The sequence below is a fragment of the Amblyraja radiata genome, chromosome 10 (genome assembly GCF_010909765.2).
Source record: "Amblyraja radiata isolate CabotCenter1 chromosome 10, sAmbRad1.1.pri, whole genome shotgun sequence".
Taxonomy (NCBI): Eukaryota; Metazoa; Chordata; class Chondrichthyes; order Rajiformes; family Rajidae; genus Amblyraja; species Amblyraja radiata.
The window spans coordinates 15,351,001-15,370,638 of record NC_045965.1 but is presented as its reverse complement, the minus strand read 5'-3'; the positions used below and the strand labels follow the sequence as shown (position 1 = coordinate 15,370,638).

The following is a 19,638-nucleotide window of genomic DNA, read 5'->3' as shown; positions in this document are numbered from 1 at the left end:
AAGGCCTGAGAGGCCTAGGCAGTCTATTGAAAGCCTAATGCTGACTAAACCTCCAGAAGCCTATCACGGTGGGACAGATTGGAATTAATATTAATCAACCTACAACTCAGAATAAATGGACAAGGCATATTATTTTTCTTATTCATGTGGAGGGCTGGGCTTTAAACATTAGGGAGAACCATACCGTTTTTCATAGCACAACTTTGCCAGTTTTACACAGATGGCAAGACAAAAATCTACCCCTCTTCTGCTAAAGTCTTATCAGTCTACTCATTAAATGATTGAAGGAATCGCCTTGTACACCAATGATGTTGGAAATTTCCAACTGAGTTCACAAAGGGATCCTATTTTCATCTCCTGGTTGGCACTTTGATGTAATTAAATATTGTGTATGGACAATGCCAGATGTTCAATGAAGCGTAGTGAAGGCAAGATTGGCCAGAAATGCCCAATGGTGATCACTCCCAGAACAACCTGATCCAATGTTCCTCATAATTCTCTAGTATGGAGAGTGATACTATCACATATACAACCGACACAGATACTGCACAAGATGTTGAAGTGTCAACTGTGATGGGAAAAGGCTGGCTGATTTTCTGAAGCAGCGTGATGCTGCACTGAGTAAAGGGCCTGTCCCACTTTCACGACTTAATTCAAAACCTCTGCCGAGTTTAAAGGACCTAAAAAAAAAAAATCAAGATCGTGGAAATCTACGAACTCCTACGACCTTCCATAACTATTTTCACGAACTCCTACGAACTCCTACGAGTATGTCTACGAATTCCCACGACTATTTCGATGCTCTCCTTACGAGTAAAAAGTTGCAATTTCTTTCATCCTGACCATTTTTTTACTTGTGGACATTTTTTATCGGGCTGGATAAAAAGTCCCGACTTACCTGAGTACCTACGGCTAGCATAACGAGCCACTACGCTATATCTACGAACTCCTATGACCTCCTACGGATTCGTTACGAACGTTCTGCGAGTTTGAATCAAGGGGAAAACTTGGGAGAATTCGTGAATAACTTGTGAAAATGGGACAGGCTCTTAATGCATTTTGAAAAGCACTACCACGGCACAGTGGTGCAGCAGTAGAATTGCTGACCTTACAGTTCTAGAGAGGTTCGATCCTGACTATGGGTGCTTTCTGAATGTAGTTTGTACGTCCTCCCCGTGACCACGTCGGTTTTCTCTGGGAGCTCAGGTTTCCTCCCACACTCCAAAGACGTACAGGTTTGCAGGCTAATTGACTTGGTATAATTGTAAATTGTCCCTAGTGTGTGTATGATAGTGTTAGTGTGTGGGGATCGCTGGTTGGCGCAGACACGGTGGGCCAAAGGGCCTGATTCCTCTAAACTAAACTAAACTAATCTAAACTAAACTATGATGGAAAAAGTGATAAGCATTTGAATTTCTCTAGGCCATGGATCTTCTAAGGTGGACCTCAATTATATGAACCGTGGGTGGAGGCGTTTAATACATGAATAGATTACAATCTATTCTCTTTTTCCTAACGCAGTGTTTATATATTTCAGGGCCCAATGGGAAAGATGGTAATCAGAGCCTTCTTGTTAACCACACCCAGTATCCAGTGTATCTGTGGCACCCGTTTCGAAAGCACAGCTACTTCTGCTGTGGGAATGAGGAGAAACAGCAGGGGTTTGCTGCTGCCCTTCATGCGTGTATTCGTCACCTTAACTACGGTAGGACGATGAACCAAACAAAAATTACACGTGAATAATGTGTTCCTTCCCCCTTCCACCCACCTAGATTCCACTGCTACAGAAAGTAAATGGTCTTAGTGCACTCTAAAAATAGGTATTTTAACAGGTTCTTGCAGATTTAAAAACATTGAAAATACAGCAACGTGACATATTGACCAGTTTCTGTTGTGCTAAACGTATCTGTCTGCCTTTTATTGAGGGTCTGCATTCTACAACAGTTTATAACTGAATCTGCAGCAGTATCACTACATTATGTCTAAGTAAGTTAACTTAATGATCTACAGCTCAACCAGCAGAGACAGTAAAGACCGGGACATGTAAGATATGGGGGCAATTATGGATAATTATTGATAATTGCAGCTTGTGAGTAATGTTGGAAAATAAATCAAAACACTAATAACTGCTAATGACTGCACTCTGAATGCCGATGGTGCCAAGGAAGAACAAACCTTCAAGGAGGATACAATATTTACGCAACGACATATCTAATGATGGGTGGCAATGTAAATTAATTTAAAGTGGATCAGGAAACCCTGATGGTGAGAGTAACACCAATTCAGCCTTTGTCAATCTTTTGCAGGGAAGTTGCGTTACCAGCTTCTCCCCAAGTCCTTCTTCTCTCCCAGTAGAAATGTCTGTGACAAAATTGTTTGCAACAACAGCAAGGGGTCACAGTTTAAGGATAAGGGGGAAGTCTTTTAGGACCGAGATGAGAAAAACTTTTTTTACACAGAGAGTGGTGAATCTGTGGAATTCTCTGCCACAGAAGGTAGTTGAGGCCAGTTCATTGGCTATATTTAAGAGGGAGTTAGATGTGGCCCTTGTGGCTAAAGGGATCAGGGGGTATGGAGAGAGGGTAGGTACAGGATACTGAGTTGGATGATCATCCATGATCATATTGAATGGCGGTGCAGGCTCGAAGGGCCAAATGGCCTACTCCTGCACCTATTTTCTATGTATCTATGTTTCTATTTTCGACAGATTTGTGTCATTAAGTTGTGTGTTCACAGAGCAGAGGAGAGGAATACTTGCCTAAGTATTCAGAGTGCCAATAATGGAGTGTAAGCCAATATCCACTGTGTGGAATCTTATTGCTCGCTGCTGAAGCTGGAAACTCCTTGTTAAAAATGTTATTTCAGCCTCACTGTGAAATTAACCTTGACCAAGTTACAATGTAAAGTGCTGTTTAGACACTAAAATAGCTTTGTTTCTCTTTACGTTCACCAACCCCAAACTGATTTCAAATGTGTTTTTGTCAGAAAAGGAAACATTGTCAAATGCATGAGTTTGTTATTAGGTAACGAGCCGCAGCCTTTATTAACTGCTGAGTCCAGCAAGAACATGATCCACACAGCAAGTTTAGTCTCTGGTGTTCGTTGAACACAAATGGCAGTGAGAGAGGGAGAGAGGGAGAGAGAGAGACGTCATTGAATCCCAACCTTGTGTGGTTGAACCGGTTGAATTCACACCCGCCTAGACTTATCCTGAATTCACCAGACATGTAGAAATGGGCGCACACCTTGGAAAACAAGTAACGATTTACGAGAGACTTTACAACAACCCTCAAACTGTACACTGCTTCTCACATTTTATTAACCACTTCCTATTGTCAGGAGACTTAGTAATAAGGGTTTCTCAGACAAAACAGAAATAAGATCATCACAGATAACTTCTCTTGAAACTCTAAGATTTTGGGAGGCTGATTTTTTTACAAGAGTGGTAAATGTTACTCCCATCAAAATGCCCTAAAGATTACTCAGTGATGGGAAAGCTTTTAGAAACATTGATCTAGGTTTATAAAATTATGAGGTGTCAGAGTATATTGTCAGAGTATTTTTCCAAGGGCATAGGACTTTAGAACGGGTGTCAGAGGTTATGGGGAGAGGGCAGGAGATTGGGGTTAGGAGGGAGAGATAGATCAGCCATGATTGAATGGCGGAGTAAACTTTATGGGCCGAATGGGCTAATTCTGCTCCGATCACTTATGATCTCATAAACTAGAGGGCACAGGTTTAAGGTGAGAGGGAAGAAATTTAAAGGAACTCTGAGAAGTGGGTTTTTCATACAGAGGGTGGTGAATAACTGGAACAAGTTGGCAGAGGAGGTGGTAGAGACAGACACAATGCATTGTTTAATAGGCATGTGGGCAGGCGCTTAGATAGGAAAAGCATAGAGGGATAAGGGCTGAATGAAAGTGAATGGGATTAGCACAGATAGGCATCGCAGACAGCATAAACGAGGTGAGTCAAAAGCACCTGTTACTGTGCTGTATGTCTCCATAATTCTATGATTCTATGACGTGAAAGCATTAGAGAACATTCAGATAGAATTTACAAAAATGGTTCCTGGGGTGAAGGGATTTACAGGTAGTTCTGCTACAATGTGTGTTTCCATAACATTAATTGGATATAATCCATATTACGGAAACAAAAGTTGGGCCACACTCAAACACAAGGATTTTGTGCAAAATGTAATGTTATTCTGGAAATTCCCACTTCCTGGGGGTCACCCATTCTGGCTGTCAGTATAGAGTATAGAAGATGGGAGGTTGTGTTGCTGTTGTATGAGACGTTGGTGAGGCCACATTTAGAGTATTGTGTTCACTTCTGGGCACTGTGTTATAGGAAATATGTTGTTCAGCTGGAAAGGGTACAGAGAAGATTTACGAGGATGTTGCTGGGCCTAGAGGGTCTGAGCTATAGGCAGAAGTTGAGTAGACTGGGACTCTATTCCTTGGAGCGCAGGAGGATGAGGCGTGATCTTTTAGAGGTGTATAAGATCATGAGAGGAATAGATCAGGTAGATGCACAGAGTCTTTTGCTCTGTGGGAGGTGAATTGAGGACCAGAGAACATAGGTTTAAGGTGAAGGGGAAAATATTTAATAGGACACAAAGAGTGGTGGGTGTATGGAACAAGCTACCAGAGGAGGTAGTTGAGGCAGGGACCACCCAACATTTAAGAAGCAATTAGACAGGTACATGGATAGGACAGGTTTGGAGGGATATGGACAAAATGCTGGCAGGTGGGACTGTTGTAGCTGGGACATGTTGGCCAGTGTGGGCAGGTCTGGCTGCAGGGCCTGTTTCCACACTGTATCACTCTTTGACTCTGCGACTCTATGACAACAACTACACAAAGAATAATGGTATTGCCATAATTTAGATTATTTGTACGTATATTAAATTAACATGGTAATAAATCAAGAAACTCAAGGATCATCTCATTGATGAACAAAAATAGGATAGCTTTGTAGAAATGTAGAATCCTCTGGGTTTATTTTGAGCACATATGTTACAAGGGAACCCAGAAGATTAAATTGTTAAAAAGATAATGCGCTAGGATGTGGCTTCATGGTTATAAATAAGTAGGCATTTAACCATAAAGAGGAAAAGGAAATTCTCAAGAGGGGGTCATATCAAGTTGTCCATCTGTCCCTAGGTGTTGGTTCAAGATGAAATGGTCCTCTCATGGCCAAGACGTAACCTGTAATGTGGGGAAACTGGGAACAAATCTGGTGGAGGAAAATGAAAAAAAAAATTATTATGTTGCTGGGGAATTTCAGTGTGGAAACGACAATCACGAGAATAGTGAGAGGCATAAATGGCTTTTGTGTGATAATTAATAAGTCACCCATTGTTGAGCAAAGTAACACTGAGCCAAGCCACTATTTATAATCCATTGCACAGTTAATGCAAAATATACCAGGGTGTTAGACCAAGCATGTATCCTGTGTGACATCATTTCCTCACATAAAGTCAGTTTGTGGTAAACAGCCTAACAAAGAACCAAAGAAGGATGTACAAGAGTGAATTTTCCCCTCTGCTAATCTAATCCTGAAACATTGTTTAATTTTGTGACACCCTGCTCCGATGAATACCCACTCACTGGCTGAACAGAACACAATATCACATCTGCTACTAGTCTTGGTATGGGTAGCAGGCAAAGCTCATCCGTGTAGGCAGCTGGGGGGGGGGGGGGGGGACTTTGAGGAAACACAACTTTTTATTCAAAAATACTTCCTCTATTTGCTGGTGAAAGGAATGTATTTGAGAAGAAATGCAGCTAAAATATTAATTTCACGACAATTTCCGATCTCCTCATTTAAGCGTTTATTATAACAATGCCAGACACCCTTCGATAATCTGACCTTAAAACAAGTACTTTTGAAGTCTAGTCACTGTTGTAATATAGGAATCACAGCAATATATATCTCTCGTTTTCCTTTCCCTTGTCTAGTCTGAAGAAGGCTCTTGACCCAAAACGTCACCCATTCCTTCTCTCCAGAGATGCTGCCTGTCCCGCTGAGCTATTCCAGCATTTTCTGTCTATCTTCGATTTAAACTGACATCTGCAGTTCCTTCCTACGCAGCAAATTAACTGTTATGATTCTTGAAAGGAGTCTCATGAGTCCTCCTGCCATAACCTGTAGTACTGCCCACCCAAAGATGAGGTGAGTGCTGAATTAATTGAGAAATGAAGTGTTCAAGTTTCCACCCAGCACTTCAGCACCACTTTAGCACCACTGCAAAGAGGTGTTCCCCTCAATTGTTTTTTTCTACTGTTCCAAACAATATATTGTTGTGATAATGTTAGAAATCAGCTTCAGCTGGAGTAATGTTGTGATGACTAGGGGAGAATACTTTGACTTCACTATTTGGAATTTTCCTTTGTCCAACACCTTTCTTCTGGCATTAAAAAACTTATAAACCATATTAATAATAAAGTTTAAAATTAATAGTCAGGATGAATTTCAACCTCCCTGGTCTGAAAATTCACAGGATTGGTCCTCACCCAGAGAATAAACAGCTTTTCGCAACCACGTTTCCTTAAAGCAATGCTTAAATTCAAAGAGCCAACAATCAAACTTTTTTGGTCTTTGTCTCTTTGTCTTTAATTAGATTTGTGATTTCTTCTGACCTCACCTTACTTGTGTGTGAATTGTTTTGTCCCGGAAGGTCGTGATCACTCTTGGCTTCCTAGCCTCTGACCATTCCAGCCAGGAGCTTCTGCTGTCCGCTGTTTCACACAAGTTGCTGCTTACTGCTGTATTAGGAAGGTCACCCAACCACCACACCACGGGGTGGAGACCACATATAACTTTAAGAGCTTGTGGCTGAGATCACAGCTGGGAGATTAGTTGCTGACAGCTACAAGGACCAGTAATGGATCAAGTGTCATGTGCATTGAAATTAGCACAGTGAGCCAAAAGAGAGGGACATCTGGCAATGGCGTTCTTTAACCCTTGAATTTGAAAATTGTGAATCAGGAAATGGATCAACCATTTTTCACAAGCTGCACAGAAAAGCAATTTAACCCAAGACAGGTGGGATCTGCAATCATTTGCCATTGAAATCAGGCTCTTGGTAAATTAGCTGAAATGTACTTCCTTGCACTATTCATCTTAGCGTGTCTGATGTTCCAGTGTCGCATGCATCTCATGAAGTTATTGCAAACAAACAGCACTCATTAAGCTAATGTTACTTATTGAATGGGTGCTGCAGTGATGGAAAGCATATGGGAAAGTGTTTGCAGCGAGGCTGAAGAAGGATGACTCTTGGAGCAAGGGAGTCACAGAGACTCTCCAGCCTATAACTGGGTGCTCCCGACAGGAGGTTGCCATGAAGGTTTCTGTGGAGAGTAATACCACTTGGGGAAGACTGCAAATCTCCTTAGCTGCATTGTAAACTCCTGTGGCTCCAGGAAAATAATACATGGTCTTCTCTCCTTGAGTCAGGAGTGAACAGCGAGCTGTGAGATATGGCAGAAATCAGAAGCTGCAGGTTACGCAAGACACATTTCTATCCTTACCAGCATAAATTGTAGTCTTTATATATCAAATCCGGGCAACCTCCCGCACTGAGGAGTTTTGCCCTACCAGATCTGGTAGGATATCTGAGTTTTCTTTGCCAGAATGTTGTTCAATGCCATAGTCACACTATGAGAATGCAACCAGATTCATATCTTGGCGGGTCAGACAGCGTCTCTGGAGAAAGGGAATAGGTGATGTTTTGGGTTGAGACCAGAAGGGGGCACCCTTTCTCCAGAAGGGCCTCGACCCAAAACGTCACCTATTCCTTTTCTCCAGAGATGCTGTCTGACCCGCTGAGTTACTCCAGCTTTTTGTGCCTATCTTCGGTTTAAACCAGCATCTGCAGTTCCTTCCTACAGATTGATATCTTGTTTGGTTATCCATACATACCCAGCCTGACACTAAGGGGCAGGGGTGGTTAGTAGTGCGATGAATCACAGTTTCCATTAATCCTTTAAGTTCAACATTCAGTTTCCCCCTGACAGAAACTGGAACAAGTTTTGGAGGAAATACCACCACCAGCTGCTAAACCGCAAGAAACTCAAGATGTAATTTTAACTCAAGCATTTCAGTTCCTTCAAGCACATCTGCAAATCTATCCAGCAGCTTCCATGTGTTGAGTGTAGAACATGCATCTGCAGTAGCTTGTACTCGCCTCCAGTTTTCTCAACTGTTACCAGTTCTAGCTGATGAGTTGCAGACCTGAATCGAACAAACCAAAGATTGACTCAACTGGTCAGGCTGCATCTGCAGAGAGCGAAACAGTCAAGGATTCATTAGAGAAACGAGTGAAAGGTCGCAGACCTGAATCATGGATTGTTTTCTTTCCACAGATGCGGACTGATCTGCTGAGTTCTTCCAGTATTTTCCATTTTAATTTAAGGTTTACATCATCTGCAGTTTTTAACTTTCATTTACCAGGGATTGACATGCAGTGTTCCAGGACGACAAATTATTCTCATTGAATTCTTTCCATTTTTCAATTTTCATTTTGCACTTGCCCAGTTACATTGTTTCAGCCATTCAGGTGATTTATCAACTTTGAGTTCACTATGAATGCGCAATGCACTTGAACACTACATGTAGAGTACTGTTGCAGCCCTGATTCCTTTAATTAAGGAAATATATATTATCATTTCAGGTGGTTTGGTGAAAGTTCACCTGGATGATACTGGGCATGCAGTCCTTTGCCTTAAGGGGAAAGGTTGAACGAAGTGGGTCTCTACATATTGGAGTTTAGAAGAATGGAGAGTCATCTTATTAATATGTGTTGGAAGATTAATATGTGTTGAGAGAGTAAAATCTGGGAGATGTCTCTCCTTTTTGGAGATCCTGAGGCAGGGTGTAGTCTGAGAAAAAGATCCATATGGCAGTGAAGTGAGGAAGGATCCCTTCTCTCAAAGGTAGTTTAGTTTAGTTTAGTTTAGTTTAGTTTATTGTCATGTGTATTATTGTGCAGTGATATTGTCAGCGGAAAGACTATACAGTACATGATTATAATTAAGCCGTCCACAGCGTACAGATACAGGATAAAGGGAATAACGTTTAGTGCAAGATAAAGTCCAGTAAAGTCCAATTAAAGATAAGGGTAGACAAAATTGCTGGAGAAACTCAGCGGGTGTGGCAGCATCTATGGAGCGAAGGAAATTGGCAATGTTTCGGGCCGAAACCCTTCTTCAATTATCCAATTAAAGATAGTCTGAGGATCTCCAATGAAGTAGATGGTAGATCAGGACTGCTCCCTAGTTGGTGATAGGATGGTTGTCAGTTGCCAGATAACAGCTTGGAAGAATTTATGGTTGTAAGTCTTAGGAATTCCCAGACCTAAAACTTGTGGAATATGTTAGTGTATTCAAAGCTGATCTTTAATCAGTAAGGGAATCAAGAGTTAAAGTGACAAACATGGGCATGTAAAGATTGGATCAGTTACGATCTTAGCGAATGATGGGGTAGGATCAAGGGACTATTTACTCCTGATCCTCTTTGTTTTATGGGTTCAGCTTTCCTAGTAGCTCCTGTTTATGACTTTTTAATCCATCCACAATCTCATCCACATAGATCTTCCTTTGCTGAGTTTCAAACAGCTTCCTCTTCCTCAGTGAAGATGGAAGTAACATAGTCTGCACCACATGTCTGCAGTTTTCATGAGTAGAATTCTTACAAGGTCTCTGTTCACGTGTTTCCAGCATATGGGCACAACTGTTGGCATGGTCCCTGCTCCCTCTAAAGTTTTCTGCAGCTGCTGATTGACCATCCTCGACCCTGGCATTAGACCCAGACAACACTCCCTGTATAATGGTCATTGTCACCTTGGAATCCTCCATCTTCTCCCCTAACTATAGAATCCCCTGTAGCTATTTCATAGACATAGAAAAATAGAAAATAGGTGCAGGAGTAGGCCATTCGGCCCTTTGAGCCAGCACCGCCATTCAATATGATCATGGCTGATCATCCAAAATCAGTACCCCGTTCCTGCTTTTTCCCCATATCCCTTGATTCCGTTAGCCGTAAGAGCTAAATCTAACTCTAGAAAACCTCCAGTGAATTGGCCTCCACTGCCTTCTGTGGCAGAAAATTCCACAGATTCACAATTCTCTGGGTGAAAATGTGTTTCCTCATCTCAGTCCTAAATGGCCTACCCCTTATTCTTAAACTGTGACCCCTGGTTCTGGACTCCCCCTACATAGGGACCATTTTTCCTGCATATAGCATGTCCAATCCTTTAAGAATTTTATCAGTTTCTATAAGTACCTCTCATCCTTCTGAATTCCAGTGAATATAAGCCCAGTCGACCCATTCTTTCCTCATATGTCAGTCCCGCCATTCCGGGAATTAACGTGGTGAACCTACGCTGCACTCCCTCAATAGCAAGAATGTCCTTCCTCAAATTAGGAGACCAAAGCTGCACACACTACTCCAGGTGTGATCTCACCAGGGCCCTGAACAACTGCAGTAGGACCTCATTGCTCCTAAACTCAAATCCTCTTGCAATGAAGACCAACATGCCATTAACTTTCTTCACTGCCTGCTGTACCTGCATGCTTACTTTCAGTGACTGATGAACAAGGACACCCAGGTCTCGTTGAACCTCCCCTTTTCCTAATCTGACACCATTCAAATAATAATCTGCCACCAAAGTTGATAACCTTACATTTATCCACATTATGCTGCATCTGCCATGCATCTGCCCACTCACCCAACCTATCCAAGTCACCTTGCAGCCTCATCGCATCCTTCTCACAACTGTGTCACTCTGCCACCCAGCTTTATGTCATTCGCAAACTTGGAGATGTTACAGTACATTCAATTCCCTCATCTAAATCATTAATATATATTGTAAGTAACTGGGGTCCCAGCACCGAGCCTTGCGGCACCCCACTAGTCATTGCCTACATTTCTGAAAAGCACTCGTTAATTCCTACTCTTTGCTTCCTGTCTGCCAACCAGTTCTCTATCCATGTCAATACCCTACCCCCATGTGCTCTAATTTTGCACACTAATCTCTGTGTGGGACCTTGTCAAAGGCATTTTGAAAGTCCAGATACACCACATCCACTGGCTCTCCCTTATCCATTCTATTTGTTACATCCTCAGAAATTCCAGATGATTAGTCAAGCATGATTTCCCCTTCATAAATCCATGCTGACTTTGACCGGTCCTCCTGTCAGTGCTTTCCAAATGTGCTGCTATTACATCTTTAATAATCAACTCAGGCATCTTCCCCACTACTGATGTATAGCTAACTAGTCTATAGTTCCTGGTTTTCTCTTTCCCTCCTTTCTTAAAAAGTGGGGTTACATTACCCACCCTCCAGTCCACAGGAACTGATGCAGAGTCGAGAGAACATTGGAAAATGATCACCAATGCCTCCACGATTTCTAGGGCCACCTCCTTGAGTACTTTGGGATGCAGACCATCAGGCCCTGGGGATTTATCTGCCTTCAGTCCCAACGGTTTACCTAACACCATTTCCTGACTAATGTGAATTTCCTTCAGATCCTCCATCACACTAGATCCTCGGTCCCCTAGTATACCTGGGAGATTGTTTGTGTCTTCCTTAGTGAAGACAGAACCAAAGTACTTGTTTAACTGGTCTGCCATTTCCTTGTTTCCCATTATAGATTCACCTGTCTATGACTGTAAAGGACGTACATTTGTCTTCACTAATCTTTTCCTCTTCACATATCTAAATAAGCTTTTACAGCCAGTTTTTTCCCCCCGCAAGCTTTCAAGCTCTATTTTCCCCCTCTTAACTGCTTTCACAACCTCCCTTTCCCTCCATGCACACTTGAACCACCTTGGCTACCATGGCTTAAGTCCCCACAGCAAAACCCTCTCCCCTATCACTACAAAGATGAAGGCTGGTTGGTGAGCACAGCACCCTCAGGGCTGTCCTGAAATAAGTGGCTACTCTAGACGGCCTGCCAAGGCACCTGCACTGAGCTGTGGGGTAAGCTTGTCCTGAAATGTCAGTAATGTTCACCGTAGAAGGGTCTCGACACGTAATGTCAGCCATTCCTTCCCTCCAGAGATGCTGCCTGTCCCGCTGAGTTTACTCCAGCATTTTGTGTCTATCCACTGTTGCTCGGGTTCCAACCCCCACAGCTCACATCTCTCTCAGTGAAGGTAGACAAAAATGCTGGAGAAACTCAGCGGGTCAGGCAGCATCTATGGAGCATCCCTCTCAGTGATGTCACTTCCTGCACCTCCAGTGATCCATGACACAGAGAACATCCTGGTCTATTCACGTGGCACAAGATACACACTCGATGGGATGAAAACAGAAAATGATGAAACCAGGCTGCACCAGTGGAGAGAAAAGCAGAGTTCACTTTTCAGATGGATAACTTTTCTGTGTTAAATTGCAGAGTAGAGAGGTATAGGGGGGAAAGAGATGAAAGGGAACGACTGTGTAAAGGTGCGCATGGTAAAGGTGTAAGTTGACAAAAGTGAATGACGTAGGAGAAGCAAAATGGAAACAATGCTGGAACCGTGAGATAGAGAACACAGAAATTGCTGTCAATATAAAAGTATAGAAGAACACTCGTACAACTCTGCAGGCCAGACACATTCCCTGCAGAGAGAAAATCATAGTTTTTGCAACGGACGTTATTTTTCTATTCTCTGCGATGGGATGAAAAGTGATCCTTATTGAATTTTTGGCTTTCCTCCCACTAAGCTGCACATTTCTCCCACTAATTGCCACAGTATTTGCATACATTACATGGCTGCTGCTCTTGCCCTCAGGCGCTTCTGTTTGACTGCGCGGGCGGAATTGTGCTTTCTGTAAGTCAGTTCCATTAACTTTGACTTTGGATGACTCTGAGCCTTTAAGTAATTTGACCCCTGTTTGCCAAGTTTCTCACAGCAAACCTTCCCTGAAACATTACTTCCACGAAGAATCCTGTTGTGGATCAATAAGTGTCTCTGATCCCTGAAGTAGCCATTTGAAGCTAGCAACTTCAACTTACTCAAGAATGTATTGAAAATCTGCTCATTTACCATACAGGTCCTGAAAATCTTGAATCCGCCCAGCATCTTACTGCAAGAAGTGTTGTGATATTCAACAGGTATTTCTGCCTCAGTGACCAAACACATACTATAGTACGTGTAAGAAAGAACTGCAGATGCTGGTTTAAATCGAAGGTAGACACAAAATGCTGGAGTAACTCAACAGATGAGGCAGCATCTCTGGAGAGAAGGAATGGGTGACGTTTCGGGTTGAGACCCATCTTCAGACTGATGTCAGGGGAGGGGGCGGGACAAAGATAGAATGTAGTCGGAGACAGTTATAAGACTAGTGGAAGAACTGGGAAGGGAAGGGGATGGAGAGAGAAAGCAAGGGCTATCTGAAGTTAACATACTATAGTACTTTCATTATCTATTCTCTCCATTTTATCAACCATTGCTGATTTGATAGAAAAGGAAAATTCTTTCTTCCATTACTCAATTCATCCCTAAGTCGCTTCCTCAAAGTCCATCTGCTGAATTGGCTTTACCTTCTGCAACCTCCGACATGCAGGTCAATGGTGTGCTAGTCAATGGAAAAAACAAACCCATGATTCTGGTCCCTGGTTTCACATCTATCCCTTTAGGGGTTCCTGCTATCTAGCATCTGTTTGCAAGGACTTTTGATCCAGCATATGAATCAAAAGTGTGATCCCACCACCAGTCACACTTCCCATTCCCACCCTTCTCCGTTTTCTGTAAAGACTACTCGCTATGTAACTCCTTGGTTCGCTCATTCATTCCTTCCCATCCCAACCACCACCTCACAGGTGCTTTCCCCAGCAATTGATGTAACACCTGACTCTACACTTGGTCCCTCGCATCCATCCAAGGATCCCAGCAACCCTTCCAGGTGAGACAAGTTCACATTCACATCTTCTAACCTCTTCTACTGCATTCATTTCTCCTGATGTGGCCTCCTTTACGTCAGCGAGTGCAAGTGTGGACCAGGCAACCGTTATGCCCAACCCTTGTGCCCAGTCCACCAAGTCACACTGCATTCCCCAGTTGACCATTTTAACTTCCCATCCCATTACCATACCGATTATTCAGACCTGGGCCTCCTCCATTGCCAGTGAGGCCACCCATAAACTGAAGGAACAGCACCTCATTTTCCACTGGGGTAGTTTACACCTCAGCGGTATGATCATTGCATTCTCCGATCTCAAGTAACACCCCCTTCCCCCCTCTCTTCTCTGCCCCCCTTACCCCGATTGCACACCCATTTCTCCCACTATCCTGCCCTCTTTTCTCCCTCTCCCTCTCCCCGTCCCCCTCCACCCCACTCTCCCAACCCCTGCCACCTATATACCTCCCTCTGGCATTACATTTAATTCCTCTTCCCTTCTAGTCTGACATCCTTTTGTCTCCTTGTATATCTCCAGCCTCTGTCTGCTCACCTTTCAATCAACCCCCCCTCACCTGTATCCAACCATCACTTGCCAGGCTTTGCCCCACACCATCTTTTTTACATCTTTCTTCCTCCTACTACAGTCAGTCTGAAGAAGGGTCCTGACCTGAAATACCACCTCTCCATTCTCTCCGCAGATGCTGCCTGACCCGCAGAGTTACCCCAGCACTTTCTGTTTTCCACCAGATTCCTGCATTTGCAGTTTCTTGTGCCTCACTTAATCCAGAATGCTTTCAGGGTTCCCCATGCACCTACTTTCTGCTACGGCAGTTCATGTACCAGTTTACAAAAACACATCATGACTACAAGCAAAACCAGATTTAAAATTCATGCCCAAATGTGCTCAAAAATTAATGTGCTGAAAGCACTTTCTCACAACATGTCCTGTTATGCTGTGGCCCCAGAACTAGGCCCACTCTTCCTTTCAGTAAAGTATCCCTTTCATACTATATGAGGTCTTGGTGAATTATGTAATGCAAAGTCTTTGACCTTTACTCACTCACTTGTGGTCATGGCACTTTTCTCTGACCTCCGACCTCAAAGTACAGTGCTTGCAATTGTATTTCCAAGCAATGGGACTACCAGTAATATTGATTCATCGACGGTTTTACAATCCGCCAAGCCATACTGCATCTCCCAGTGGCAAACTATTTTAACTCCCTTTCCCATTCCCACGCTGACCTTTCTGTCCTGGGCCTCCTCCGTCGCCTGAGTGAGGCCTCACGCAAACTGGTCAGCTCCCCACACCCCTCTTCTCCTCCCCTCTCCCCCCCCCCCCTTTCACTCCCCTGTGCCCACGTATTTCTCCCCTTCACACCCCATACTCCTGCTACTTTTCCCCCCATGTCTTCACAATCCACAACTCTTCAAACCTGTTTATACCTACTGAAGATAGACACAAAATGCTGGAGTAGCTCAGCGAGACAGACAGCATGTCTGGAGAGAAGGGATGGGCGATGTTTCGGGTCCAGAGCCTTCTTCAGACTGAGAGTCAGGGAAGAGGGAGTCTAGAGGTATGGTAAGGGTAAGGTGTGAAAACAACAGATCAAAGACAGTACTCGCTACCACAGCCACATGCGTTTTCTGTATGCTTGCCTGCGCCACCATATTCTACACATTTTGTTTGCATCTACTGATCTTATCTCTGGCCTTTGTTCCAACCATCTGTTGGATCAAAGCATCCTCCCCCTCGCCTGTGTTGACCTATGACCTTCCACGCTTTGACTTTCCTAACCCCTTGTCTAGCTTCCTTCTCTCCCCCCCGCCCCTCCCCACAATCAATCTGAAGAAGGGTCTCTATCCAAAATGTCGCGTCTCCACTCTCTCCATATACAGCATGACCTGCTGGGTTACTCCAGCACTTTGTGTGCTTTTGTGCATTGGCTGGCATCTGCAGTTCTCTGTTTCTTCATTAAAAGATAATGGCATTAACTGTTGTAGATCAGATGGCTGATCTGCCACTGCCATCTATCTGTTCAGAAATGTGGCCATTTTCATTAATGCTTGAAGCTAAATTTAACAATGTTATTTGCAAATTAAATATATGCTGAAAGATGCATAGCGTAATCATCTGAATTATATGGCACAAACTACTTCTGATGCAGTGCTGTTTGGTAGCTTTCTCTTCCCATTATCTTTCTCAATAACTTCCTTTGTTTCTGGCGGTCTGATGTTCCATGCTGGATGAGCTGCAGTTTCATTTAGTTAAATATTGGGACTATATAAACCAACCCTTTCAGCCCAGATTGGCAATCTCACCCTCTCTAAGAGCTTGTCTCAGACTGAATTGAACCATTTGCAACCTTAATGTTCCATTTGACCCTCAGCTAAGTTTCTGACCCCATATCCTCCCTTTTACAAAGACTTACTTTCACATGGCCATTATTGGTTGATGTCCCGCCATTAGTCACGGCAATACTGCCCGCATTTTTACACAGGCTGTCAGGGACTAGTTAGGGCAGACAGGAGAAAGTTTTCTCTATTCTCCCCTTGTTTGATATAAAATCCTAAATGCCGCCTTTATATTCACATTTTGGCACAAACTGTGCCGTTCCTGTCACTGAACATTTTGTGGCAGCCAGGAAAAATATGGAGAGTGAAATCTGAAGTAATTTCCAAATCTAACTTGAATTTATTCATGTATAATTAGATGACTGTGAGTCTTGCAAATTATTGAAATCTAGTTGTCTATGATGGGTTCTACACAGTCCTGTGGTGAACCAGGGTTTAATTCCTTTTTTGTTTCCCTCACTTAGTTTCTTTCTGATTTATTTTTTTGTCTCATTGCCTTCATTTAACCTGAAATAGAATCACTGGGGAATTCTCCAGTTACGTTAGGCATGTGCAAAAACTTTCCATCCACTGCAAGCAAAGAGGCCCGTTTTGTTTAGAAATCCAATGTGTTTGGACACTGCCATCACAATTGGAACATTGGCTGAGTCCTCCTCAGCAAACCTTTTAGCAACATCTGACCCAAGTCACTGACTCTCAGCACAACATTGTACCAGAAAGCAACAGTGGGAAAGGTAGAATCCAGAATCCAGGGCGACCACAGTGGTAGTAGAGTTACTGCCTTACAGCACTTGCAGCGCCAGAGACTGGGTTCAATCCCGACCATGGGTGCTGTCTGCACGGAGTTTGTACGTTCTCCCCGTGACCGCATGGGTTTTCTCGCACAGTCCAAAGACAATGAGGTATGTAGGTTAATTGGCTGTCTGTATGTGTAAATTGTCCCTGGTGTGTGTAGGATAGTGTTAATGTACGGGCTGAGTGGGCCGAAGGGCCAGTTTCCACGCTGCATCTATAAAACTAAAAAACGAAAACCTAAATCTAAGAAAAATAATTGCTTTCAAAGCCATATTGTCCAACGTCAGGAATTGGCATTTGTCTATAAAATCCAGGTTAGCTGGATTAGCTGTACAGGCAAGTTCTGAAAACCTGCCGCCTTTCTATCAATGTGCGTATTCTGGGGTGAAGCACAATACTTTACTTTCATCCTGCAAGAGTATCTTAAAATCACCACAAAAATCACCCAGTTTCTCAGCCTGACTGTTTCCACTAAGGGACAGTTAAAGGGACATTGCATTCACTGAAAGAAAGGCAGTATTCAGATTGTTTACCCTAAATAGCAGACAGAACCAAAATGCATTGTTGAAATGTTGTAGTGTGTTTAATGTCCATCAAGTATGAAGGTGCTTCTTTCATTGTGTTGTTCAGTTGCCAGCATCTTAAAATTACATGTGTATATAAAAACATAGAAACATAGAAAATAGCTGCTGGAGTAGGCCATTCGGCCCTTCAAGCCAGCACCGCCATTCAATATGATCATGGCTGATCATCCAAAATCAGTACCCCATTAATGCTGGCATGGTGCGGAGGCTTTAACAGCAGTCCCCAGCTGTCTCAGTTAAGTAGGTGACAGAATCAGACTACCTTCCCTTCATGATGTTGGCACTTCTCTTGGCTGTAATCTCACTTGCTTGCCTTTGTATGTATATAATAGAGGATATCCCCCTGCTGGAGAGAGTCGTCTGAAGTTGACCCTGACAGGGAAAGTGACTTGTTGGCTTCCAATACTCTATTGCCCTCTGATGTTCAGTACCAGCAAGAATCCATAGCCACAGTGAGGGCAATGTGTCACAATCTGTGATTTATTGAACCCATGTATAAAGTTTTGAGTAAGAGAAAGTGAGGTGCAAGTATTTTCTTCTGTATGAGTCTCCTTTCAATATCTGAAATGCAAGTCATAAATTTGGTCGAATTCAAGAGATCACTGTCAGCATGCTCCTGTGTGAAAATAGGAGCACAGCACATCAAAATCCCAGAGAGAATGGGAGAGACAGAAAAATGAGTGGGAGAGAGAGTAAATAGAGAGAGAGAGAGGATGGTGAGTGAGGGGGGGGAGAATTGGGGGTGAGTGGGGCTTAAGCAAGCACTGACCAATGTACATGTGAAGGAGCTGGTGTCTGCTTCAGATGCAAGCACTCAGCAGCTTTTTATTTTGCAACATGAAAGGCTATTCTTGTAAAGAGTACAAACCACACTTGCCACATTGGATGTTTGGGTGCTTGGAAACATTTGAAAACTTGTAGAGTGTGCCCAGGCCTATAACAGCCATTAGTATTCCACCACAATGCAAATGGGCACAGTGTCATTGAATCTTTGATGTTTTGTCTTCTATACTAATGGAGCTGACATTTTGGTAGGGTAATGAAGAACCTGTTGTGGGTTGCAGACACAAGGAACTGAAGATGCTGGAATCTTGGGTAGCACTGATGTAACTCAGCAGGTCAGGCAGCATCCGTGGAGGACATGGATAGGTGACCATTCATGTCGGGGATCGGTGGTCTTCACAAATACACTTCTGCTAGAAATTATTGTGCATCTGGGTTTGCCAGAGTGGAATACAGGTGCCTGTAATCGATCTGGGACCACTGTTACAGTTTTTGTCCCAGGTCTTGGGCGCAATTCTGGTGCCCCGTAAATATGTGTTCTTAGCCCCTTTCTATACTCCCTGTACAGTCACGAGTGTCTGGTCAAATTCTGCGCAAACTCCACGTACAAATTTACAGATGAAGCCACCATAGTGAGCCATATGTTAAACAAAGATGAAACAGAGAACAAGAAGGCCTCAGTAACTTGGTGTCCGGATCACAACCTCTCCCACAATATCAGCAAGATGAAGGAGTTAGTTATTGACTTTAGGAAATGTACATGCCCCAGTCAGCAGCAATGGTACCAAAGTGGAGATGGTGGAGAGCTACAAGTTCCTAGGAATAAACATCACAAACAATTTGTTCAGGGCCAACCACATTGAAGATACAACCAAGAAAGCTCACCGACACCTCTACTTCCTCAGAAGCCTAAGGAAATATGGTATGTCTCCAATTACTTTTACCAGGTTTGACAGATGCACCACAGAATGCAACATATCGGGATGCATCACAACTTGGTTTGGCAACTGCTCAGTCCAAGGCCACAAGAAATGACAGAGGATTGTGGATGCAGTCGTCCACCACACAAATCAGTCTCTTCCCCGTTGACTCTGTCTGCTCTTCACGTTGCCATAGGAAAGCCAGCCAAGATAAAGTACGACCATTTACACCCTGGTCTCTCTCTCTTCTCCCTACTGAAGATAAAAACATTTGTAAGCAGACATTTGTAAGAAATAGCTTGTTTCCCGT

General features: G+C 43.3%; 1 protein-coding gene across 1 annotated transcript in view; it reads left to right on the top strand.

The window, feature by feature from the left end:
* The window catches only part of niban1 (niban apoptosis regulator 1), a 90,043-nt gene that overhangs the window by 43,360 nt on the left and 27,045 nt on the right, over window positions 1-19,638 (top strand). Inside the window, exon 5 of the mRNA XM_033028158.1 lies at window positions 1,538-1,705. Coding sequence (XP_032884049.1) covers window positions 1,538-1,705 — 168 coding nt within the window. The remainder of the gene's footprint in view (window positions 1-1,537; window positions 1,706-19,638) is intronic.